Source organism: Vulpes lagopus, chromosome 8 (assembly GCF_018345385.1).
Source record: "Vulpes lagopus strain Blue_001 chromosome 8, ASM1834538v1, whole genome shotgun sequence".
NCBI lineage: Eukaryota > Metazoa > Chordata > Mammalia > Carnivora > Canidae > Vulpes > Vulpes lagopus.
Window position 1 is genome coordinate 92,468,693 of NC_054831.1, and position 27,779 is coordinate 92,496,471.

Genomic DNA, 27,779 nt, shown 5'->3' on the forward strand with positions numbered 1-27,779 from the left:
TTTCTTTCTTTCTTTCTTTCTTTCTTTCCTTTTTTTGGATATCTTTTGCATTCATGATTTTATTAATTTGGATCCTTTCTCTTTTCTTTTTGATAAGTCTGACTAGGGTTTTATCTATCTTATTAATTCTTTCAAAGAACCAGCTCCTAGTTTTGTTGACCTGTTCCTATTATTCTTCTGGTTTCTATTTCATTGATTTCTGTTCTAATCTTTATTATTTCTCTTTTCCTCTATGGTTTAGGCATTATTTGCTGTTCTTTCTCCAGGTCTTTTAGGTGTAAGATTGGGTTGTGTATTTAAGATTTTTCTAATTTTTGAGAGGGGTTTGTATTGAAAAGTATTCCTTCTTAGGACTGCCTTTGCTGTATCCTAAAGGTTATAAACAGTTGTGCTTTCATTTTTATTAGTTTGCATGAATCTTTTAAATTCTTCTTTAATTTTCTGGTTGACCCATTCATTCTTTAGTAGAATCCTTTTTCATTTGCAAGTGTTTGAGTTCTTTCCAAATTTCCTCTTGTGATAGAGTTCAAGTTTCAAAGCATTGTGGCCTGAAAATATGCAGGAAATAATTCCAATCTTTTGGTTTTGGTTGAGACCTGATTTGTGAACCAGTATGGGATCTATTCTGGAGAAAGTTCCATGTGCAGTTGCTTTAGGATGGAATGTTCTGTATATGTCTGTGAAGTCCATCTGGTCCAGTGTGTCATTCAAAGCTCTCGTTTCTTTGCTGATCTTCTCTTAGGTGCTCTGCCCATTGCTGTGAGTAGGGTGTTGTAGTCTCCTACTATTAATATATTATTATCTATGTGTTTCTTTACTTTGATTGTTAATTGGCTGATATAGTTGTCTGCTCCCACAGTAGGAACATAAATATTTATAAATGTTAGATCTTCTTATTAACAAGAAGTATGAGATAGTGTCCCTCTTCATCTCTTACCACAGTCTTTGGTTAAAATCTAATTTGTCTGATATGAGGATAGCTACCTCAGCATTCTTTTGAGGTCCATTTACATGGTAAATGTTTCTCCACCCCTCATTTTCAGTCTAGAGGTATTTTGAGGTCTAAAATTAGTCTCTTGTAGACAGGATATGGATGGGTCTTGCTTTTTTATCCAATCTGATATCCTGTGTCTTGGTTGGAACATTCAGTCCATTTACATTCAGAGTAACTATTGAAAGAGATGCATTTACTGCCATTGTATTACCTGTAAAGTCACTGTTTCTGTAGACTGTCTCTGTTTTTTCCTGGTCTATGTTACTCTTGGGCTCTCTGTTCACTTACAGGATCCCCCTTAATATTTCTTGCAGGGCAGGCCTGGTGGTCGCATATTTTTTCAGTTTCTGTCTGCCTTGGAAGCTCTTTATCTCTCCTTCCATTTTGAATGACTGCCTTCCTGGATAAAGTATTCTTGGCTGCATGTTTTTCTCATTGAGTACCCTGGATATATTATGCCAGCCCTTTCTGGCCTGGTAGGTTTCTGTGGATAGGTCTGCTGTCATTCTAATGTTTCTCCCTCTGTATGTTAAGAATCTCTTGTTTTGAGCTGCTTTCAGGTTTTTCTCTTTATCTCTGAAATTTGCAAGCTTCACTATTACATGTTGGGGTGTTGATCGATTTTTATTTATTTTTGGAGAGGTCCTCTCTGCCTCTTGGCCATGAATCCCTGTTTCCTTCCCCAGATTAGGGAAATTCTCAGCTATGATTTATTCAAATATACCTTCTGTTTGCACCCCTCCACCCTCAGGCACTCCAATAATTCTGATGTTGGCTCTTTTCATAGAATCACTGATTTCTCAAAGTCTCTCCTCATGAATTGTTTTCTCGTTTCCTCAGCTTCCTTCCTTTCCATCTATTTGTATTCTATGTCTCTTACTTTCTCTTCTGCCTTATTTACCCTAGCTGTTAGAGCATCCAATTTAGACTGCATTTCAGTTCGAACATTTTTAATTTTGACCTGATTAGATCTCATTTCTGCACTAAGAGATTTTCTAGTGTCTTTATGCATTTTTCAAGCCCCACTAGTAACTTTAATTGTTATCCTGAATTCCATCTCTGACATTTTGCTTAAATCCATATTGATTAGATCTGTGGCAGAGGGTATTACCTCTAGTTCTTTCTTTTGTTGTGAATTCCTCCTTCTAGTCATTTTGTCCAGAGAAGAATGAATCAACAAGTAAGAAGAATAAAAAATATCAACCATGACCCAAGTAAAATATACACTAGATAAATCTGATGAAATCAGAGAGCAAAACAGAAAAACAAAAGAAAAAGCATCTCTCTGTATTGTAGATATTAATCCTTTTTCTGGATTATGTTGGAAATAATTTTTCCCAGTTTGCATGTGCTTTTTGCTTTTGCTATTAATTTTTTTGTAATGAAAAGTTTTATTTGTAATATTTATGTAGTCACATATTAAATTATTGCTTCTGGATTTTGAATTTTAAGTAGAATGTTTTTCCAAGTATAGAAGAATTCACTAAGGGCAGCCTGGGTGGCTCAGTGGTTTAGTGCCTGCCTTTGGCCCAGGGCATGATCCTGGAGACCCGGGATCAAGTCCCACATCAGGCCCCCTGCATGGAGCCTGCTTCTCCCTCTGCCTGTGTCTCTGCCTCTCTCTCTCTGTGTGTGTCTCTCATGAATAAATAAAATCTTTAAAAAAAAAAAAAGAAGAATTCACTAAAATTTTCTTCTAGGGATCCCTGGGTGGCGCAGCGGTTTAGCGCCTGCCTTTGGCCCAGGGCGCGATCCTGGAGACCCGGGATCAAATCCCACGTCGGGCTGCCGGTGCATGGAGCCTGCTTCTCCCTCTGCCTGTGTCTCTGCCTCTCTCTCTCTCTCTCTCTCTCTCTCTCTCTCTGTGTGACTATCATAAATAAATAAAAATTGAAAAAAAAATTTATAATTTAAAAAAATTTTCTTCTAGTATTTGCAAGGTTTTATTGCTTTTACATTTGAGTTTCTTATCCTGTTGTATGGTGTGAAGAACAGGTCCACTTTTATCTGTTTCCATATGGTTATCCAATTATATAGGGAGTATTTTTGTAAAGAAGAAGTAGTCAACAGTGTCAAGGATTGATGAAAGATCTGTTAGGTTAAGAATTGAAAACTTTAAGTTGGTTTTATTTTTTTTTTAAACCCTGGGATTTTTTTTTTTAATTTCTATTTATTTATGATAGTCACACAGAGAGAGAGGCAGAGAGAGAAGCAGGCTCCATGCACCGGGAGCCCAACGTGGGATTTGATCCCAGGTCTCCAGGATCACTGCCCTGGGCCAAAGGCAGGCGCCAAACCTCTGCGCCACCCAGGGATCCCTTTAGGTTGGTTTTAGAAACAAAGGGTTCAGTGCTGCTATGACCTTGCCAATACTGGTGAGCAATGGAGCAAAAGCCAGATTGCAATGTGTTCAGGAATGAAAGATGGGTAGGTGGAATAAGCAAGTATAGATAACTCCATGTGAGTTCATAACAAATAAAGTCTTTTTATTAAGCACCACTTAACAGAGTTACAATTCTAAAATATAGATTTCAGGGTATTCAGATGCCTTTGTGCAGGGCCTAAACCTACATAACTCTATCTGTTGGCTCTAGTTATCCTCATTTTACAGACAGAGTGATAAAATAACTTACCCATATAGTTAATGAATGACAACTAGAGATTATCAATACTGACTTCTCAGTCAAATGCTAGAAATTTCTTCCTTCCTGTTTGAAAGCTCCAACTCTTTTATCTTAGTAGTGGTAGGTAGAAAGAGATTTATCCCTGGCTGAGGTTCATTGACAGGACCTGGTCGCTACTTCTCTTGAGGTGAAATACTTCCCTCTTTTATACCCAGGAAGAGTGAATGATAGTGATGACTTTTACAAATCAGTTCTTTTGCCATTTGGGACACAGAAAAGCCAGTTTTTTTTTTTTTCGTTGTTGTTGTTGTTAGGTATACTAACATCTCGTGGGAATGGAAAAGACTAGACTTTGGAATACTATACTTTCCTCATGATTGTTTACCATGTTCTAAAATTCACTGGTGAAACACTGTCTTACAGTGAAGGGTCAAGAAGATCCCTTAGTCTAAGAAAGGATTGTCTAAGGTACTCTGACACAGTATTTGACTTGTATCCTATACTCACTTTTAGCTCTCCTTAAACACACTTGTGAAAGTACTTAGGGACTACTGAGTGAATTATGTCCTCTAGGAGGTCTGGTTGATTACAATCAGGATCTTTCAGGAACACTATTTAAACAAGACTGATATCTAAACTGGACTGTCATTGTTTTCATAAAAGGGAGCAAACGAGGCTTATATGTTTTATCCACTGCACCTCCTTTCTTAGTATCAAAATATTTGGGAAAGCTTAATTATTGATTAGGAAGTTGCTAAGTGAGCATAGAATCAGAACAGGTGCTGATGAAATATCTTTACCTCACAATAGAGGAAACCTGTCTAGTGACCAGTGCCCATATCCAATGTCTTTCTTATTTGCACCAATGTTTCCCCAATGTTTGTCATTTGAATACCACTTTCATGAGTTTTGTCAGTCCTGCATGCTATTAATATTTAGTTTTTCTTTAATTGGATACATTTTTTATCTTAACTATTTAGCCTCATTCTAAGCAATTATATTTCTGAAATACTAGGTTTGATATGATTGTTAGTTTTCTAAAACATTAAAATAAATATTAAGTATAAACACTCAAATAATTATTATAATGAAAGTTGCCTATAATTGCCTGAAATTGGTGGTATGTGTACCACACTTCGGTAAATATTGCTTTAATACATTATTGGGAAAATAGAGATTTTCATTTCTCTGAATCCTGCTTGATATGCTGCAAACCCCTCTTTAGTGACTTTCTTCCTTAGATGTGTTACAAGCACCATAGTATCATAGTATCTTCCTTAGATGTGTTACAAGCACCATAGAGAGGGTATTAATCTACCCCCTCCTCCATTTTGTGTTGATTTACAGGGCTCCAATCTGTAATATTTATTTTTAAAAAATCTTTTGTGTGGTTATGTGTGTAGTAAGAGATTCTAAATATTTTTAGTACCTAGGAATGAATATCTATTCTCCCCTATTTGCTGTGACCCATTTTTGTCCTATTGATAGTTTAAAAGAATAATTTAACAGCCTTGACATGATACTAGTCATAGTTTACATCAATTAAAAAATCATTATTTGAATAATGCGGAGATCATACTGAAAACATAAGAAGTCTAAAATATCAGTTCTCTTCAGAGAATTTAATGCCTCTTTCCAAAGTGTAAAGGATCTTAATTGTAAACTTTGATTCTAAACTGTGAAACATCTTTGAGGAAGCCTTGTTACGTGGGATATATAGATTTTGGATAAACTGTATATAAGCTTTACAGTGAAGCTTCTGAGACAGAAATCTTAAGGTTTTATATTCCATTAGCTATTGCCATTCTTTTCCCTAGATTGTTCCTTGAGAAATTGGCTAGTTTTACTTGCAGCACTTAGTATAGTACCTGGCACACGCTAGGTGTTCATTTAAAACCTATTTAATAACTAAATGAATAATTAAATGAATTCCTCCATTTTCCCTATGTTGCAATTTAGTACTGTCACTATTTTAAGATCTGTCAGAGGGAACATGGAAAATAGAACATATGGGTGTCCTCCACTATCTGAAAGTGGAGTGTTCTTGTAAAACCTTCCACAAGTCACAATAATGTAAGTGAAGAAACAATTACCGTGAATCTATATGAAAAAATTTTGACCCTTCTCAGACCAAAAAATTACCTCTTTTAGACTCTTCTGATACCGGAGGATGGATCTTGCTAATGGATGCACAAAATAAATTGAGCTAAAACAAAGATGCTCACAGATACAGTTCAAAGCTATAGTAGCTTAATGCTGAGATGCTTAGTTCTTGCAGAAGGAACTTGGTGCTACTCACTGCCTCTATAATGCATCGCTGCAGAAAAAACACTGAATGCTATTTTTTTTTCTTTTTCTTTTCTGTAAAAGTAGAAATCCTCTGGATTTTTCTGTTAGTGAGGAGAGGCCCAAATGTAGGTCTTTCATAGAACCAAAATGGCAGAATGTGAGCTTTCAAAACACTGAAGATACTTATACTGGCTTTACTTTCTTGATACACACATCATGGAGCAAGTTTTTACTTAACTGTTTGTCTTTTTTCACTCTTTATGTTCAATTTTTGAATAATATTATTTTCATCCATTGCTCATTTATCCTTTCCTTAACATTGAACTTAGTTCTAATTAGAATTTACTTTTTCTTAACCAGGGATAGCTCTCAAAAATTATGTAGAATGTTTCATAAACAACTCTTTCATTGCAATACCTGAAAGCAATAACAATCTAAGACTGAATAGCAGAAAATGTTTGTTTTCTTTAACTCAAAGAAAAAACACTAATTCATAAAGATATATGTACCTTTCTGTTTATTGAAGCATTATTTACAATAGTCAAGATATGGAAACAACCTAAATGTCTACTGATAGAAAATTGGATAAGGAAGATGTGGTATTCCAATGCACAATGGAATATTATGCATCCATGAAAAAGGATAAGACTGTGTCATTTGAGACAACATAGATGGACCTAGAGAGTATTATGTTAAGTGAAGTAAGTCAAATCGAAAAAGACAAATATCAAACAATTTCACTCATATATAGAATCTAAAAAGGAAAAGAAACAACAACAAAAAGCAGAATCAGATCTTTAAATACAGTGAACAAACTGATGGTTGCCAGAAAGGAAGAGGATGCCAGAAAGGAAGAGGTAGCAGGGGATGAGCAAAATGGGTAAAGGGGAGTGGGAGATACAAGTTTCCAGCTATGCAATGAATGTCATAGGAAGGAATAAAAGGCATAGCATAAGGATAATTAATATTATTATAGTGATATATGGTGACAGATGGTAACTATACTTGTGAACATAGCATAATGTATAAACTTGTTGAATCACTATATTGTACATCTGAAACTGTGACAGTGTGTGTCAACTATTCTACAATTAGAAAGTTATTATCTTTAGATCAATTATAAAAAAAGTTCAGTTTAGAAAATATCTCTCCAAGTTTTCTTTTAAAAAAAATATTTTAATTATTTATTCATGAGAGACACAGAGGGAGAGGCAGAGATATAGGCAGAGGGAGAAGCAGGCTCCCTGCAGGGGAACTCGATCCTGGAGTTCTGGGATCATGCCCTGAGCCGAAGGCAGATGCACAACCACTAAGCCACCCAGGCGCCCCTCTCCCAAGTTTTCTATATCTAAAAAAGATTCTACTTGGTTATCATTCTATCTACACAATTTCATATCTTGCTCTTTTCACTTAATATTTTCCCATGACATAAAACATTTTGAGAGAACAACATTCAATGCAAAGTGAGTTAAAATACCTCAGAGGACCCCTTCTATGAATTCAGGGCACTGGGAGTACTTGGTGGCTTTCCACTACATACACAGTGATTTAAGGTACTAGCCTCCTCAAGGATATGATGTGAAAATTTGGCTTAAAAATGGAAATTATCAAAAATGACAGTTATGTTAAAATGTATCCTGGTTTGATCTTTGTTAAATATAATCTTTTAAAAACAATTCACCTTGGGGCAGCCTGGGTGGCTCAGCGGTTTAGCGCCGCCTTCAGCCCAGGGTGTGATCCTGGAGACCTGGGATCAAGTCCCATGTCTGGCTCCCTGCATGGAGCCTGCTTCTCCCTCTGCCTGTGTCTCTGCCTCTCTCTCTCTGTGTCTCATGAATAAATAAATAAAATCTTAAAAAACAACAACAACAATTTACCTTGAAAACAGTGCTAACTAGATAGTGGCATATTCTTGGTGGAAGAGACAGAAACAATAATGGTAGTTCTAAAGATGAAAAACTATGAAGCTGAACCCATAAAGTGCATCATCTTCTATGCCTGAGTGTCAGACTATGCTGGGATTTTTATTACCCAATGAAATATTCAGGAATTTCTTCAAAAATTCAGAGAACAGAGAATGATGAAAATAAAACATGGAAACTATACTTTCAAACAGTCCACTGTTAGGCTTTTTGGTGGAATAGGAAAACACTGAGCAATTTACTTTTTGTGAGGCAAAACCAGAATATCTGATTGGTGAGAGCATTAAGCATGGAAATGACCCTTGGTTACTCTTAGGTATGGCCAGTACCCTTAGGGGTATAGACAGGTGGACCATCATTTCAAGCCTTGTTGAAAGACCTACTCTAGCACAATATCTGTGTTCCTTGTGCACCAGAGGGCATCTCTTTCCCAAAGAGGTGGATCCTTGAGTCTACACGACAGGCTTTTTTTACCACAGCGAGACAGAACCTTCTTCCATAGGTCACTGGAAGGAAAAGATCTGCCGGCTCCAAGGGCCTACGCTCCGTGTTGAAGCACCAGGAATCCTTAGGTGTGACATAAGCACCTCAGGAATAAAGAACCAGATGGGGCCAACTGCCAGGGCCTGCAGTGGGAAAACTGGAAGAGAAAGCTCATGAGGTTGGGGCGTTACCCCTTTTCCCTTTCATTTTTGGTGTTAGGAAAAGGAAGGTGGACGTCTTGGGCTTGAGGTACCCACAGAGAGGAAAATCGAGGGCATCCCCAGATCAAAGACCCCCCACCCAGGACCCTAGAGAGAAGCGGCTCACACCAGCCGCACTCCGCCCAGGCCCAACCGGCCGCCGCGCCAACTAGAGAGCGGGTCTGACTACAGCGAGCGGGCACGGAACGCGCGGCCGGAGGTGGGCGGGGCGACGCCGACTGTCCGAGCGCTGATTGGCTGGTGGCGCTCGTCGCCTGGTGCCATTTGTTGCTGAAGCCGCGCACCTGACGCAGTCCCGGCGTCCCGCACGTGCAGCCGTTTAAGCGGCGTCGGCGCCTGTGAGGACCCCGGGAGAACAGGCGGCGGAGAGGTGAGTGGCCTGGCGCCTCTCTTCGCAGCGCGGGCCTTGACCTGCCGGTGTGGGCTCCCCGGCGGCGGCGGTTTGGCCCAGAGAACAGATGGGGCAGGCGAGGCTAGGAGCCGTCCTTTGGGGCTTTTCCCTTCCTACCTGTGTAGGTCGTAAAGCCTGGCGGACGCCCGGAGGGCTCAAGGCCCGTGGAGGAGACGAAGGAGCGTTTTTGCGCAGCTCCTGTGAGGCCTTTTCTCTGAACAGGAACGGTGGTAGTGTGATTTATGTGCCCACGCCCCGCGGAGAAACTGGTTGTCCATTGTTGGGAGGCCGTGGGCCGCCTAGCCCGTGTCCCCTCTCCTGCCCCGGCCTCAGCTCCCACTCTCAACAAACTATCAAAGATTCCAAATCAAACATCTTTACCTTTGAAGGGAGGTGTGGGAAGAGAGAAACTTTGGGTAGTAGTTGAAAATTTTCCCTTCCCCTTAATATCCAAGAAGCTGCTTGGGGACCCTTGGAAGGAGAGGATAAATTCAATGGATAGGTTTTGGGGGGGAAATCCCAGACATCAGTAAGGACATGGTGATTGCTAGAATGATCAATTAAGTTGTTCAACTCATTTTTAAAGGAAAAAAAAAAAAGATATAAGGAAAGAAAACTTCCCTCTTTTTGAAAACGCTTTTGGGGAAGACCAGTTATTTCAGTAGTTTCAGGAGGTGTAAGTGACATTATGATAGTTTATGCTTTGAGATCTCGGATTCTGATCTAACAGAGGCCAAATGTGTCTGTTGTTTGCTTCTCCTTTTTTTTTTTTTTTTTTAAGATAAAAACAGAACTGGAAGCCACCATGGGAGATGAAGATTGGGAAGCAGAAATAATCAAACCTCATATGCCTTCCTATGTTCCTGTATTTGAGAAGGTAGTAACATTGAAAGTTTGTGGTTATTAAATGCTACAGATTTTATCAAAGTTGAAAATCACTGTGGTGGAAAAGTTAAAAATTACAGTCTGTTTCAGTATGCTGTGCCTACTTCCATCTATCTGATTGTTATTAACTATCTTAAGGGCGGTGAGAAAGAGGCACTCTAGGCTTCAAAAGGAATAAAATCGGTAATTTGATAATTAGAATAAATGTAATACTAGTACATACTTACTGTGGGTGGAAGCAGGCTGGTACAAATGTGGTTGGATATGTCTGAGAGACACTTATATTAAAAATTGAAAAATACTGTTTGGTTTTGGGTGATGTTTTGAATTCTTAAAATTGCTTTTATACATCTTAACTCAAGATGAACATGGTAGGCTTATTATCAGTGCTCTGCTTTTGAAACGTGCGAATAATCAGATCTTTTTCCTTAGTGGTGTCAGATCTTTTTTCTTAGTGGCATTTGGAGAATTACATTGTAATTCAAAAGAAGAGGCCTTGGAGTTGGTTTTTCGCTTTCGGTTCTGACTTGAAAATGGATCTTAAAAAAACTCTGCTTTAGAAGTTTATGTGTATGTATATATACATACACACACATACATATTTAGAAGTTAATATATTTTAAGGGATTTTTTTTTTTTTGCGTGTTAACCTACTTGAAATTTCTCCAAAAGTTGACTTTTCTTTTAGAAATTTTTTTAAAGATTTATTTATTTGAGACAGAGAGAGAGAGAGCCAGAGACACAGACACAGGCAGAGGGAGAAAGCAGGCTCCATGTAGGGAGCCCAACATGGGACTCAATCCAGGGTCTCCAGGATAAGGCCCTGGGCCGAAGGCGATGCCAAACCGCTGAGCCACCCGGGCTGCCCAATTCTTTTAGAGTTTCTTTTTGTTCTTTTTGTTTTTTTATTGGAGTTCAATTTGCCAACATATAGCATAACACCCAGTGCTCATTCCGTCAAGTGCCCCCCCTCAGTGCCTGTCACCCCACTCCCCACCCCCCCCTCCGCCCACCTCCCTTTCCACTACCCCTTGTTCATTTCCCAGAGTTAGGCGTCTCTCCTGTTTTGTCACCCTCACTGATGTTTTCACTCATTTTCTCTCCTTGCCCCTTTATTCCCTTTCACTAATTTTTATATTCCCCAAATGGATAAGACCATATAATGTTTGTCCTTCTCCAGTTGACTTATTTCAGTCTAATACCCTCCAGTTCCATCCATGTCGAAGCAAATGGTGGTTTTTTTGTCGTTTCTAATAGCTGAGTAATATTCTTTTAGAATTTCTTGTTTGCATTTATGTTGGTCCATTTTGTTACTTCAGATGATATCTTGGAAGTTCTTATATCACACAAAAATATAAAATATGTAGTCCTTTATTTGTTTTAGTTGGATTTGATCTGTATGTAAAGTTTATTTCAAAATACAAGATGATAATATGAATTTATCATTTTTTTTGGAACTGACATCTTTCATGTGTTACTTTTTTATACTCCTTTATCATAAAAACTTCATTAGAACATTGGGAAAAGAAGAGAAATATTGCTTAACAGTCTTGCTTATTAGTACATTTTTGTAAATTTTTAATAGATTTTCTTCTTTTTTCTCCAATGGTAGTACATAAAAGTGTTTTTGATTGCAGCTTTTTCATTCTTCAGCACTAACTATTCTGTATTACTCCTAATTTCCTAGAAGTAATTTCTTGCCGTTGCATAATATGTCATGGAATGGATCTACCATAATATAATTGATTTTCTGTTGGTGGGAATTTAAGATGTTAGCTTTTCACTGTAATGTCAAGAATATCTACAGTTTTTTTTTTTTTAAAGATTTTATTTATTTATCTGACAGCACAAGCAGGTGGAGTGACAGGCAGAGGCAGAGGGAGAGGGAGAAGCAGACTCCCCACTGAGCAAGGGACTTGACTCAGGGCTTGATTCCAGGATCCTGAGCTGAAGGCAGATGCCTGACTGGGCCACCCAGGCACCCCTACAGTTTATATTTTGATTTAATTTGGGAGTATTTTTTTTTCAAAAATGGAATTACATGGTCAAAAGGCATTTTATGGTTCTTTTTACCCCTGGTTCTCCATAGACTCATTTTATTACAAAGTTTAATTCACAGATAAAGATTTTTCAGTTGAACTTTAATAGTTACCTAATTTTTATTTCTTCTTGGTCTGAGATTTTTATCTTCATTAAGTTTTCTTCAAATAGTACACTAGACTGTAGCATGTTGTGTATATTTATTGCATAGGATGTCTGAAATTGGGGATGGTTGACTGTGAGAGCTTTCATATTTACTTTTCTTGAAATATTTTTGCTATTTAGTAACAAACCTTGTTTCTTAGAATTTAGGAATTCTAAATTGAGGATACCTTATGATTCCTAATACATATTTATGTGGGGCCAATTTGTAAATTTTTTGCATCGTCTGCAAATAAGTTTAGAATTAAGATTCCTTGTGCTGGTTGTGCAATTAGTTATCTGACCCAGTTGACTTGAAGGAACATGGTGCAATAAATGGCTTTGTCTGTGTGCCTTGGTTGAAAAAAAAGTGCAGAAAATGAGGATGAGTACATGATATGTATGTCTGGGAGAGATCTGAGGTCTTTTGTTCAGCCTAGTTTCTTTTAAAGGCACTACTTTGGTTAGCTATTGTGAATTTCTGTTTCAAGAGACAGCCTGGCTTTTGTTTTTTAAAATTTGTCCTGGCTCTGCAGCTGTCTTGGATTGATACTATCTTTAAAAATATCTGATCATCCTGAATATTTTTCAGGATCTTTTTTTTGAAGTTTAATATTTACCCATGCTTATATAATTATGAACTAATATGCAGAGTTTCTGATAGCTGTTGGAACTTCCTAAATATAGGCTTTTGAAGTTGGTATACCACCTGGGTGTCAAACAGTGAAAGATGTGAGGTTAAGAAAAATTTGATTATCTAGTAATTATGTAGTCCAGACATCTCGGTTGTTAGGCATTTGCACATTGCATATAAGCTTGTTGGGATGAGTATTGGAGTGGATGAGTATGGTGAATGTAACAAGTTATTGGGTTTGCTTACTAGCTGTGTAATGAATGCTTCTTGTTAGATGACCATGGGAGTAAGTCTCCATATTGATTGCTTCTGTCTCATCCTTTTGCCTTTTGGTAGCACATTTCAGAACACAAATACTCTTGTGGTTAAAGTGGACATAGCTTGAGATAATTGGTTCATCCACAATAACAATTTTTAATTAGGCCCCACACCAAATGTGGAGCTCAGCACAGGGCTTGGACTCATGACTCTGAGATCAAAACCTGAGCTGAAATCAAGAGTCAGATGCTTGGAGGAGGGGGAGGTGGTAGGTGGGGGTGAATGGGTAACGGGCACTGAGGGGGGCACTTGATGGGATGAGCACTGGGTGTTATTCTGTATGTTGGCAAATTGAACACCAATAAAAAAATAAATTTATTATTAAAAAAAAAGAGTCAGATGCTTAACTGCCTGAGCCACCCAGGCATCCCCACAGTAATAATTTTATTAAGCAGTGCTAGCAAAGATTATAATTGTCTAGATAAGAAAATAAGGTTTGGGACTTCTCTGTTCACATTCATAGTATGATTCTGAAGTAGCAGGAAGAAATGTGGCCCTTGGACATCATTGAGTTGGCAGCCTCCAGAAGTTGAAATGCTACAGCCTGTAGAAGATTATGAGCAATTTCTGCTTATAATCATCACTGGGATGTGGGAGGATACTGTGTCCCTTATTAGAAAGCAGGGAAATTCTTATATGCTAAATACTTGCAACTTGTGGAAGCCAGTTAAAATGGTTCCAAATAAAAGCCCAGATGGCAAGCTTGGAGGAAAGAGCTGTGACATCTTTGAAATCGAAATAATAGAGTTGAGGATACAGTGCTAAAAAAAGGTATGAGAAGGTGGAGAGAAGGCTAAAGAGATGGCAGAGATGTTGATGGACCAGGTCTGGAAGAGAGAAAAGTGAATCCTTTTGAAGATCAACAGTTTACAGCCAGTGGATTCTAGTCAACTGATACTGTGTGACGCCAGAGAGAAGGTGAAACCTAGAGAGTTTTTTGCTTTCTTTTTTTCCCCTCTGTCTGTACTCTGTCCTCATTGCACTAGGATTCTCTCCTAGTATGGGATAGATGATTTCACTATGAGTTTTGATTGTTAAATTTCTTTTTGAAATAACTTTTATTTGGAAGATGCTGTCATGTACAGAAATTAGGGCCTAGATTGTATGCTTTTGCAGCAGTCACATTGGTTCCTGGCTTTGGTTGTTATTTCTAAATTTTGAGGTGCTTTGCTCTTTCTTGTGATATGCTAGCTAGCTCTCTTGAACTTTGGGTATGTGTGTGATACATGAGACTCACAGTTGGAGTTGTCGAGCCATGCAATTGCTGATGTAGCTGCAGGAATTTAGAAGATGTCTCCATGTAGCAATTGCTGAAGAAAGAGAAGTAAAGGACCAGACTTGAACTGAGGATATGAATGTGGCTGATCTGGCTAGAACTGATCAATCAGAAGAAGGGATAGAGGATAATATTGTTTGTATTTTGGAACTTTAACTTCTACATTAGACCAAAGGAGGTGACATTGTTTGAAATTTAAATTTTATGCAGCACACTATCTGATATAAGCTGTCAGTTTATTTGGACAACCTATCTCAGCTATATGTGGCATGGAACCTAGAATAGGAAGTGAGATCTTGGTATTCTGTATAAATTGATACAATACTCTGATGCATTTCAGGAGATTCTGGGTATAAAAATGAAAGGGCAGCCTGGGTGGCTCAGCGGTTTAGCGCTGCCTTCAGCCCAGGGCGTGATCCTGGGGACCCGGGATCGAGTCCCACGTCAGGCTCACCGCATGGAGCCTGCTTCTCCCTCTGCCTGTGTCTCTGCCTCTCTCTCTGTGTCTCTCATGAATAAATAAATAAAATCTTAAAATAAAATGAAAGAGATATTTGTTAAGGACTTAAAGGGGCTGGGGAAAAAAAACATGGAGCTGTCTGCATTAGATTCGAAGGGGCTGGGGAAAGAAAACAGGAAACTATCTGCATTGGACCCCTATTGGACAGGGAGGAGGCATCTTCAGGGTTCATAAACTGTCCAGCTAGAAATTCATTTGAATAGCATATCTGACAAGTTTTTGAGGTCAAAACCTTAATACAGTAAAATGAAAAAAACAAAAACAAACTTCCCATGTTGATAGAAGAATTTATTTGCTTAAAAAAACAAAAGACCTGAAAAGAAATTGTGATATTCCAGAATTGAAAATATTAAGAATATATACAAGGTCAAAAGAAATGTGCTCGCCAAAATGCAAATGGATTATTTGCAGCTGCATATGGGAACTCTTAAATGTAAAACATTTTGAAATTTCTAAATTGGCTTATTTGGATAGTTAAAGAGGTTATAAATGGTTTACACCCAAATGTTCTACAAGTAAGCAAATGACAAGATCTATGAATCATCCAGTGAATTTTTATTGAGGCCTATTAGGTACTGGGGATAGTGATGAACATGATAGATAAAATACAACAAGGTATTAGTTTGCCAAGGCCAGAAGTTAGAAATCTAGGTGTCCTCAGGGCTGTCTTCCTTCTTGAGGCTCTAGGAGAGAATCCATGCCTCCTCCAGCATTCTGGTAGCTATAGGCATTCTTTGTCTTTTGGCTGCAACTGTCTCTGCTCTCTCTTCCCGTGGCTGCCATGTGTGTCTTTTTTTTTTTTTGCCTTGCATAAGGACCTTTGTGGTGACATTTAAGGCCTACACAGGTGATCCAGAGTAATCTCCTCATTTCAGAATCCTTAATTATATTCGCAACAACTCTTTTCCAATAAGGCAACATTTGCAAGTTCCAGAGTTTATTACTTAATATATTTAGGTGGCCGTATATCAGCCTACTATAGGTAGTATGCCTAAAGTACAGTGAGATAAGACAAGAGTGGTGAAAAATGAAGTCACAGAGGGAAAGGGGAGAGAAAAGGGAGAGAAAACTGAAGATAGTTGTGGACTTAGAGTTAATAGGACTGGCTTGATTGGATATGGGGAGTGAAAGTAATCAAAGATGATAGCTAGAGTTTTAAGTTTTATTTATTGATGTTATTGAAGTATACTTGAAACACAATGTAACATTAGTTTCAGGTGTACAACAGTGATTTGACAAGCCTGTATGTTATGGTGTGTTCATGCTAGTATAGCTTACCATCTGTAACCATCCAATGGTATTATAATGCTATTCACTATATTCCCTATACTGTAGGGAAACAACCACAGATTGTTTAAGCAACTAGATGGTTGGTGGTGCCATCTGCTGAAATGGAGAATCTGTGAAAGATCTACAAGCTTGGGAGGGGTCAAAGCAAAGAATGTTTATTTAGTTTGTTGTGTTCAACTTGAGATGCCTATGAAAACATGTAAGATACCAGTCAGTAGGTTATAGGACTTTATTGCCTAGAAGAGGGATCAGGACTATAGATATAAATTTGATAATTATCTGTCTATTAATGGATTTAAAGCTTTGAGATTGGGTAAAGTTGCATGGTGTAAAACAGACTTAGAGGGCATTATTCTGAGTATTCTCGATTTCAGTACCTTAAAGGAAAAATGGGATATAAGAAAGAAGAGGCAGCAACTGTAGACATTTTGTTTCAAGAGGAGCAGAGAAGTGGTGCAGTAGCAGAAAGGAATATGAAATTAATTTAGTTTTAAGGAAATGAAAAAGGTTAAGAATTTTTAATGTATTTTTTAAGATTTTATTTATTCATTCATGAGAGACAGAGAGGCAGAGACATAGGCAGTGGGAGAAGCAGGCTTCCTGTGGGGAGCCTGATGCAGGACTCGATGCCAGGACCCTGGGATCACGCCCTGAGCCAAAGGCAGATGTTCAACCACTGAGCTACCCAGACGCCTCTGCCCCTAATTTTTTTTTTTAAGATTTTATTAATTTATTCATGAGACAGAGAGAGGCAGAGACATAGGCAGTGGGAGAAGCAGTATCCTTTGCACGAAGCCTGAAGCAGGACTCAGTCCCTGGACTCTGAGATCACAACCTGAGTCACCTAGGCACCTCTACCCTGAATTTTTTATGTTTTACTTCAGAATTTGCCTTGGAATTTTAAAATTCTGTGTATGTGGGATATTAAATTCCACAACTTGAAGATCATATAATACGAATAGTTTTTAAATTCTTGAATGCTACAGTGTCTCATTACCTTTATTAGCTTTATAGCACTGAAATCCGCCCTTTTTTGGATTTTCTTTATCCAATAATACTTTGGCCACTAGAAAAGAAAAAAAAAGTCTTCAGAATTTCACTTTAAAGAAGAATAATTCTTCTCCTCCTCCTCCTCCTCCTTCTTCTTTTACAAGATTTTTTATTTATTTATTTTGAGAGAGAGAACACAAGCAGGGGAGAGGCAGAGGGAGAAGCAGACTCCTCACTGAGTAGGGAGCCTGATGTGGGGCTCGATCCCAGGACCCCAGAATCGTGACTTGAGCCGAAGGCAGATGCTTCACCAACTGAGCTACCCAGGCACCCATGAAGTTCTCTTGTTTTAATATCTGTGGTAATGATAAATTGGAACTTTTAGCTGTAGTAATTATCAAAAGTTCAGGGCATTTCAAGGATGGTATATTGCCTTTCTGTTCTTAATAACTCAGAAAATAATTAAATGACTCTTGAGCTTTATAAAAGTAGTTTTTAAAATCACGTAGTGTCTTTTGTGAAAGAAATTTTAGAAAGTATTGCTAATGCACTCCCTCTAGCTTTCGTTTTATTTAAAGTAATTCATTTGAAGGAATGTTGTGACTATTCTAATGTAGTCAGTTAACTAAGATATCATCTGTAAGTTTTAGGTCACCTTTCTTTTTAAATTATGAAATTCTGCTTTTCATGTACAAGAATTTGAGAGCTCTCTTCTGTGAGTTATTTCCTAAGTAGAGGAATATTATGGAAGGGGAAATTAAGGGAGTCAGTTAACAATAATAAGGACACCCTGGGAGTTCCAAGTGAGAAAAAATTACTCAAGTTTTCATTTACAGAGATGCCCTGAGAAATGTTGGAAGATTCCTAGATTAATTTGACATTTAGCTGTTCATTTAATAACAAAAGTTGGATTTTCTGAGCCCATCAGAAATGCAGATATACCACTGCAAATGTAATACATATGCATTAATAACATATTTTTGAGACCAAAGTAGGGAAAATGGGACAGTCAGTGTTTGAGAGCATCAGTGACAGTCTTCAACTGTTGCTGTGACAAGTTTGATTAAAATTAACTATGAATAGGGATGCCTGGGTGGCTCAGCGGTTGCATGTCTGTCTTGGGCTCAGGGTGTGATCCTGGAGTTCTGAGATCAAGTCCCACTCAGGATCCTTGCATGGAGCCTGCTTCTCCCTCTGCCTATATCTTTGCCTCTCTCTTTCTCTGTCTCTCATGAATAAATAAATAAAATCTTAAATTAATTATGAATATTCTATAGCTGACATGAGCCACTTCTTTGTACTACTTGCAATGTACATTTATAGGATATTGTTTTTAGTGCATCAGTGATGTTAATCTTTATTTTAGAGTGAGTTCCTTTTTAAAAATTGTGAACACATTTGTTTCCCTTAATATGAGCATAACTGAAGTTATAACAATAAAATCCTGTAGTACTTTTATGCAGAAACTGTTATCTATTACTCTCCTTTTGTGTTCTATTTTATACAGTATTGATGAGTATATTGTAAAATACTGAACTTTTGAAAATATACTGTATATTGGTAGGCATTGATTTATTCATGTGTTACTTTGGTCAGATTTTATTTATGTAATAATAGTTCTTAATTAAAACTGGGTGCCTGGGTGGCTCAGTCAGTTAAATGTCTGCCTTCGGCTCAGGTCATGATCCCCAGGGTCCTAGAACTATGCCCCACATTGGGCTCCCTGCTTGGCAGCATGCTTCTCCTCCCTCTGCTCTTCTCCATTGCTTGTGCTTGCTCATTCGTTCTCTCTGTCAAATAAATAAATACAATAAAAAATAGTACTTAATTATACTTTTCAAGTATATGGATGGGTAAATTTTTAAGTCTAGTGTCTGCAGATTCTTTCCATAAAGGGCTAGATAGTAAATATTTTAGACTTTGTGGGCTTAATTATCTCTGTTGCAACTTGACTGTTGTGGTGGGAAAGCAGCCATAGACATATCTAGATGAATGAGGGTAGCTTTGTTCAAGTAAAACGTTATTTACAAAAACTGGTGGCCCACCAGGTTTGGCTCATGGCTGCAGTTTGCTGATCACTGTTTTAAGTGATATATAAATATGCTATGCATTCAGTGTTAAAGTGAAGAGGTTTTAAAGTAATAAAGGAACAAATGATCCAGAAAATCTTTGAATCTGCTATTGTTTTGTTTGGAACAAAGCCTGGTTGTTAAAATTTTCTGGTATTTGTGATGACACATTTTTATTTTCAAAGTAGAAAATGAGTCTTTTCTTCCCTCTTACAGGATAGGTATTCTTCTGGAGCAAATGGAGACACTTTTAACAGGACTACAGCTTCATCATCGGGTATGTGTTAAAGGAAAAAGTTATAACCCTTTTTAGGTTAAGGGCTTCATCTAGTGAATGAAGAGCAGACTAGTAGACATCTTGTAGAGTGTTAAATTTCTGTGAGAATTTATTGTTTGGATGTCTTAGGATGAGGGCCACTTCTAGATAGAGGAAAGGAAAGAAGAGAGGTGTAATGCTATATTATTTGATTTTGTGGGTTTCCCGTAGAACCTTTGCCCAACCTGGAAGTTGCATATTTGGCTTTCAGGCTGCTAGAGAATTGTCAGGGTTCCTGACATAAGGGAGTAGGAGATGGAATTATAAGACTGTTGTTTGTTTTTTACAGTGTAAATATTAACACTACTGTACAAGCAGTGGACCAAATAAGAAATCAAATGGCAAATCAAAATATGTCTCAAAACAAAAGAAAAAGAGGGATGCTTGGGTGCCTCGGTGGTTAAGCATCTGGCTTTGGCTCAGGTTGTGATCCCGGGGTGCTAGGAATGAGTCCTGCATTAGGCTCCCCACAGGGAACCTGCTTCTCCCTCTGCTTTTATGTCTCTGCTTCTCGGTGTCTCTCATGAATACATAAATAAAATCTTAAAAACAATAAAATATTCCAAAACCTATGGGGTGAAGGAAAAGCAGATATGAGAGTGAAATTTATGCTGTAATTGCTTGTATTAGAAAAAAAGTTCAGGGCACCTGGGTGACTCAGTTAGTTATATGTCCAACTCTTGATTTGGGCTCAGGTCATGATCTCAGGGTTGTGAGATCAGGCCCTGCAAATCATGAAGCCTGCTTGAGATCTGTCCCCTATCCCCATGCTTTCTCTTTCATAAATAAATAAATAAAATCTTTTAAAAAAGATAAAAATTTAAATAAACCTTACATTACAAAGAACTAGAAAAAAGAAGAAACTGAAATTTAGTAGAGGAAGGAAATAACAAAGAAAATCAGAAATAAGTAAAATAGAGACCAGGGTAAACAATAATATAATGTTGAAAGTAATGATCAGTTTTAAAAAAAGGAAAGAAATTGGCAATGTTTAGCTATGTTGTTAACAAAGAAAACTACTCAAAAATCAAAATGAGAACTATAACAGATAACCACAGAAATATGTAGTGTGATAACCGATTACTGTAAACAGTTAAATACTAACAAATCAGATAAGTTGGTAAACAAAACGAATAACTCTTAAAAACCACACAAGTTACCACGATTGAATCATGAAACTTGAATCCAAGAAATAGGAGATCTCCTTAGACCAGTAAGAAGAATTAAAGTTAGGAATCAGAAATCTCCCAGCCCAGAAAAGCCCAAGACCACGTGGTTTCCTTGGTGAATTCTAGCATTGAAAAAAAGTTAGTGATACTCTTTATCGAAATTTTACAAATCATGAAATAGAGGAAGTGTATTCAGAATCATTCCATGAAGCCAGTATTACCCTGATGCCAAAGCAAGATAAAAACAATACAAGAACAAAAAAGTCTAGTCTGTCTTGTATAAGTATTGCTACTCTGACTTTGTTTTGACATTCATTTGTGTGGTAAATGTTTCTACATCCCTTCACTTTCAATCTGTAGGTGTCTTTAGGTCTAAAATGAATCTCTTATAGGCTATAAGATTGTTGAAGCAAGTTGCAGTAGTGGTAACATGTTAGGATAATAATTGTCCTGGTCTAACTATCTGCTCTAACATCAGGATATCATGAGTTTCTTTGGGATCTGAAAATTAATTTAGGAAAGGTCATAGAAGAATAAGAGAAACAAGTCAAGGTAAGGGAGCCACTGTTTTTTCCCCTACCACTTATTTCTAGCTAGGTTGCCTAAATATTTCATAGAGTAGATGCAGATGGGAAGGGCACAAGTGATAGGACTTAGGTTAGGAAAAACTCATGGTGGTAGTCTTTGATTTTTGTTGAAATCCAAAGCTGGCTGAAGTGCTATTTCTCATGTATCCTTTTCAGTTATTGTGGTAAAATACATGTAACATAAAGTTTACCACTTTCACTATTTTTTAAAAGATTTTATTTATCTTAGAGCAAGAGAGTGAGAGAGAGCAAGCAAGCATGAGAGGGGCAGAATGAGAGGGAGAAGCAGTTTGAGGGCTCTGTCCCAGGATCCTGGGATCATGACCTAAGCCAAAGGCAGATAGTTAACTGACTGAGCCACCCAGACACCCCTCACCATTTTTTTTTTAAAGGTTGATTGATTGATTGATTTATGAGAGAGAGAGAGGCAGAGACAGAGACAAGCAGAGGGAGAAGCAGGCTCCATGCAGGAGCCGATGTGGGACTCAATCCCAGGTCTCCAGGATTACACCCTGGGCTGAAGGTGGTGCTAAACTGCTGAGCCACCTGGGCTGCCCTCCTCCTCACCATTTTTAAGTGTACATTTCAGTGGCATTGATAAGTACATTCACATTGCCATGCAGCCATCACCACCACCCACCTGTAGAGCTTTTTCATGTTCCTAAACTGAAACTTCATTCCCGCTAAACAGTAACTCCCCTGTCCCTTTTCTCCTCAGTTCCTGACAACCGGTGTGGTACTTCCTGTGCCATTTCAGTTACTATGAATTTACTGAGTCTCTGAATTTGTGTAACTATCACTTTTAAGTTTTGCTGTAGTACAAGAGAGAGGGACTAATGGCACCAGATAGTTTCATTGTTTTTTTCTTCAAAACTTAGTGGAAGAGGTAAAACATTTTATAGTCAAGGTAGCTGCCTGGTCACTGAGGCCTGTTCTAAAGTGAAAAAAATGTGGAAAGATAGTTTCTAAAATGTAAAGGAGAATATGAGAGAGAGTTCATCAGGGTAAAGCAAATTTAATTCCCCTGTTCATCTTCAGAGTAATTATCTTGATAGAAGTTAAGTTTAGAAGAGATGCTTTTCCTATTGTCAAGATGCATTTATCTTTCATAAACATTTAAATGCAGCGATTTAACATGGAATATTCAGATTATGAAAACTTGATTAAACTGCTGCCTGCTAAAACCCCAGCAGAAGACTAACTTTGCTTCCATCCTATGAATCACATGCATTCATGTGTACTTGAAATATACAAAAAAGTTGAATAGGTAAAACTAATCTGTGTCTATTTGGATAGATTACTGTGTAATCAGGAGAAACCTTGTTCTTTGAATTGTTGAAAGCTAGTTTTTGTAAAGGAAATAAAATTTACATCTATAGTATATCAAAGCAGAACATTGTTTTGTGGTGAAATCTTCAAGAAGCTAGATTGAAATAGCCACCAACCAAAAACAAGGACTTCTTTTAGCATTTGATCTTTGAATGTTTAGGCAAAGGAAATGAAATTAGGGGGCAGCCCTGGTGGCTCAGCGGTTTAGTGCCCCCTTCAGCCCAGGGTGTGATCCTGGAGTCCCGGGATTGAGTCCCATGTCGGGATCCCTGCATGGAGCCTGCTTCTCCCTCTGCCTGTGTCTCTGGCTCTCTCTCTCTCTCTCTCTCTCTCTCTCTGTGTGTCTCTCATGAATAAATAAATAAAATATTTAAAAAAAATGCAATTAGGTAATGAAATATGTTGTTCAGAAGAAGGTAAGCAGACAATTTACAGGTACTATTTTTAGCTCTTTTTAAATTAAAAACATTTTTTTCATAGAAATAGCTTTTCTAAATTGCAGAAATGCTTATCAGGCTAATGAATATATCTAAGCCAATACCTAAATATGCATTTTAAAGAAAAAAACAACTTAAGTTGCAGAGACAAAAAGAAAGAAAGAAAATGGTTTGAAACTTTGGGCCCTGAATTAAGCCCCCATTGGTAGTATTTTGTTAAGTCTGATGTTTTAATCTTTGCATATATTCCCACATACATAATTATATTGCAGTGGCATATTATATACATGTTTTGCTTTTTTATTGAAATACAGTTGACATACAGTGCTTCATTAGTTTCATGTATGCAGTAGAGTGATTCCACAAGTTTATACGTTATACTGTGTTCACAAATACAGCTACCATCTGTCACCATATAATGCTATTGCAGTACCATTGACTATATTCCTTCTGTTCTACCTTTTATTTCTGTGATTTATGCATTCCGTAACTGGAAATCAATTACATCTGTAATAATCTTCTAACTAAGGTTGCAGTTTGAAGTTGCAGAAAGGACATGAATTTTGGAGAGACATTGTTCTGGATTCTCCTTCGATTTCCAGTGCTCCATGTGTCTGTCTCTGCACAAAATAATACTGTATTAATTCTTTGGGCTTATAATAAGTTTTATTATCTGCTAGGGCAATTCCCCTTTCATTCTTTTTTCAGAATCATATTTTTGACCTTTATTTTTCCAAGTGAAATTTAGCATCTGTTTAAAGTCACAAAAATCTTACATTTTCATAAAACTGCAGTAAATTTATATATTTTGGAAGAAAAGTATCTTTATTGTGCTTAGTCTTTCCATCTATGGGTCTCATTGTCTCCCATTTATTTATAATTTCTCCAGAAAGATGTTAAATATCTTTTAATATTTAATTCTAGGAATTATGTTTTCTTGGTTGAGAATGCTATTTCAAAATTAACCTCATTAATTTATTTAGTAATGAGTAAAAATGCTCAATATGAAAGTTTATGTTATTAAAAAAAACATAATAAATGACCATTCCCTCTAAACCTCAATTACAACAAAACATTAAATACTCCAATAATGTGTACTCTGCTTAGGTTCTTATATCCTGTTCTGTTCCTTCCAACCTGTCTTCATTCCTTTCTTAACACAAACTGTAACACCTTAGTGTCTGAATTATATTTAGGCCTTTGCCAGACATTTCAGCCAAAGTCTTAAATCTTTTAAAACACTTGTTCTGAATTCAGTAACTGTGATGTAAAATTGACTGAGCTATAATACCCATCACAGGCACCAGACCAATTTCTCTCCTTTCCCTTTTCCACCCCTGCCACCCCCAGGCACCCCTGGTCCAGGCTAGGCCCACCTGCTGACAAGTTGGCCTGATCCACACTTGATTTGTTCAGGAGTGCAGCCACCAGCTCTCTCCAGGGTACAGATCCTACACTTGGGGTCTAGCATGGCCCCCAGACTCTGTTCCACCTATCCTCTGTGTCCCGAAAGGGCCCTTGATGGGTGTCTGCCATGCTGGAGCCCTGAAGACCCACCGTAAGCCCTGAATCTGGGTGTCTGCTTGGGGTGCCTTTCTTACCAGAGCAATAAGAGTGCTGTCCAGCCCAAACCCGGCCTAGTCTGTCTTTTTTATGGGTGGTTTTCTTCAAAAGTGTGGTTATACTTGGTTGCCTTTTTGTATTTGATTGAAACATTAAAAATGCTGATGAGAAATCAACTTTGTGTGCATAGTCACAGCTTGTTGACTGATTGGCTCTATTGTGGAGTATTTGGGCCCGGGTCAGGCCATCTTGTTGGGCAGAGCTGTTTCCCTAGAGAGGAATCCAGCCAGTGTTTATCTAGAGGATTTAAGTTTTTTGAACTGGTTTCTATGTCATTTTTCTATTATGTTCTTTCTTCCTCCTTCATTGTATTGCATGGATCTTGTGCTGCCTTTGCTGATTTTTTCATTACCTGTTTTTGAATGATTTGAATTATTCCTAGACCAGCTATTTATGTGAGGCAGTGTCAGGGGCTTCTCATTCTGTTTTTTTCCCCAAAGGAACTATTCTTTTTAATGTGTGTGTGTGTGTTTTAAGATTTTATTTATTTATTCATGAGAGACACAGAGAAAGAGGCAGAGACATAGGCAGAGGGAGAAGCAGGCTCCATCCAGGAAGCCCGATGTGGGACTCGATCCCGGGACTCCAGATCATGCCCTTGGCTGAAGGCAGGTGCTCAACTGCTGAGCCACCCAGGCGTCCCTATGTGTGTGTTTTAAAACATGTTTTGTGGGGCACCTGGGTGGCTCAGCGGTTGAGCATCAGCCTTTAGCTCAGGGTGTGATCCTAGTCCCGGATTGAGTCCCGCATTGGGCTCCCTGTGAGGAGCCTGCTTCTCTCTCTGCCTGTGTCTCTCTGTGTGTGTCTCTCATGAATAAATAAATAAAATCTTAAAAAAAATATTTTGTGTGCCAGTTTTTTCTGTGCACATATATTTTTAACTTAGAAAAATGTAACAGATAAATATCTCATTCTCATCCACCCACTGCTACCTTTAAGATCTGTTTGTAATTGATAATTGACATCATTATTTATTACTGGTGCAAGGTATCTCATACACTTTATCATGAAGTTTTATTTACCTTTCTACTACCATGATGGACACTAAGAAGACCTCCTATTACCTTCCACTACCACAAGGAAGAACATTTCTGTATATACCCTTTCATAGGCTGGAGTGTTTTTGGGTAATGGGCTCAGGAAAGGAGTTACAGGGTTGAGTGTATATGTACTTCGTTTGACTAAATATTTAATAATTATTCTCTGGAATAACTATACCAGTCTATATTCCCATCAGTTGGACATGAGGGTTTTTATATCTCAATTAATATTGGATGTTATTGAGTCTTTTAATTTTAGCCAGTCTTCTGGCTTTAAAGTAAAATCTCATGTTTTAAAAGCATTTATCTGATTTTTAAGAGCTTAACTGTCTCTTCATGTGCTGTTATTATTGTAGGTTTCCACTTCTATAAGTTGCCTTTTCATATTTTTATTTTTTTATTTTTATTTTTATTTTTTTAAGCATTTACAATTTTATTTTTATTTTATTTATTTACGATAGTCACACACACACACACACACATACACACACACACACACACACACACAGAGAGGCAGAGACACAGGCAGAGGGAGAAGCAGGCTCCATGCACTGGGAGCCCGACGTGGGATTCGATCCTCGGTCTCCAGGATCGCGCCCTGGGCCAAAGGTAGGCGCCAAACCGCTGCGCCACCCAGGGATCCCCCCTTTTCATATTTTTAGAGAATTTTTCTATTATTCATGCTCTGTTTCTCTTGTTGATTGGTACACACTCCTCCTGTATTTTAGATTTTATGCTCTTCTGTCGTCTTTGTCCATGATTTGCCTTACTGATCAAAAACTTTCTTTTGAAGTGCTTAAGTATTTTTGCTTTCTGATTTGCTTTTGCAGTTTTAATTAAGAAGCTCTTCCTCACCTCTATGTCAGAAGTAATCTCCTATGTTATGTTTAGAGTTTTACCTTTCACATTTAGCTTTTAATCATCCGAATGTTTTTTTTTTAATTCATGGTAACCATATTTATTTGAGTGCTAGCCAAATCAGAATGTAATGCATATAGTATGAATGAAGGTTTTTTTATGGTAAAATAAACATAACATAAAATTTACCATTTTAACCATTTTTTAAAATTAAAAAATTTTAAGTAAGACTTCATTTTTTAAAAGCAGTTCTAGGCTCATAGCAAAATTGAGGAGAAAGCATAGAGATTTCCCATATGCACTTATCCCACATCTGCACGGCCTCCCACATTATCAACATCCCCAGCCAGAATGGTACATTTGTTAGAATTGAGGAACCTACAGCAATAGATTATAATCACCCGAAGTCTGTAGTTCACCGTTAGGGCTCACTCTTGGTATTGTATAGTCTGTGGGTTTGGATGAATGTTTCCATCATTATGGTATCAGAAAGAATTTTCACTGCCTTAAAAATCCTCTGTTCTCTGCCTATCTATCTCTCCCCCTTCTCTTTCCCCTAGTAACCAATAATGTTTTTATTGTCTGCATCGTTTCACCTTTTCCAGAATTCATACATTTGGAATCATATAGTATATATAGGCTTTTAAGATTGGGCTCTTTCACTTAGTAATATGCATTAAGTTTCCTCCATGTCTTTCCATGGCTTGATAGATCATTTTTTTTTAAGATTTTATTTATTTATTCATGGGAGACAGAGAGAGAGGCAGAGACACAGGCAGAGGGAGAAGCAGGCTCCACACAGGGAGCCCGATGTGGGACTCCATCCTGGGACACCAGTCCAGGATCACGCCCTGGCCCGAAGGCAGGTGCCAAACTGCTGAGCCGCTCAGGGACCCCCAGTTGTTTGTTTTTCAAAGCAATGAATAATATGCTGTTGTCTGGATGTACAACAGTTATTAATTCATTTGTCTCAATAGGTATCTTGGTTGCTTCCAAGTTTTGGTGATTAGAAACAAAGCTACTAGAAACACACCCATGTGCAGGTTTTTGTGTGGATATAAGTTTTCACCCCATTTGGGTAAATACCAATGAGGATACTTTGCTGGATGATGTGGTAGGAGTATATTTAGTTTTGTTGGATACTACCAAACTGCTTTGCAAGATATTCATACCATTTTACATTCCCATCAGAAATAAATAGGAATTCCTGTGGCTAAATAGCCTTGCTAGTATTTGATATTGTCAGTGTTAGAGACTTTGGACATTCAGAAAGGCAAATTGTGGTACTTTATTGTTTTAATTTGCATTTTTCCGATGTTAAGGTCTTGGACCC

At 37.8% G+C, this 27,779-nt stretch overlaps 1 protein-coding gene across 3 annotated transcripts in view; it reads left to right on the forward strand.

Moving 5' to 3' along the window:
- The first annotated feature begins 9,729 nt into the window (after positions 1–9,729).
- The window catches only part of DDX4 (DEAD-box helicase 4), a 78,762-nt gene continuing 60,712 nt past the window's right edge, over positions 9,730–27,779 (forward strand). For all 3 annotated transcript variants that reach the window (XM_041767252.1, XM_041767254.1, XM_041767253.1), the window contains exons 1-2: positions 9,730–9,801; positions 19,304–19,364. In XM_041767252.1, coding sequence (XP_041623186.1) covers positions 9,730–9,801; positions 19,304–19,364 — 133 coding nt within the window. The remainder of the gene's footprint in view (positions 9,802–19,303; positions 19,365–27,779) is intronic.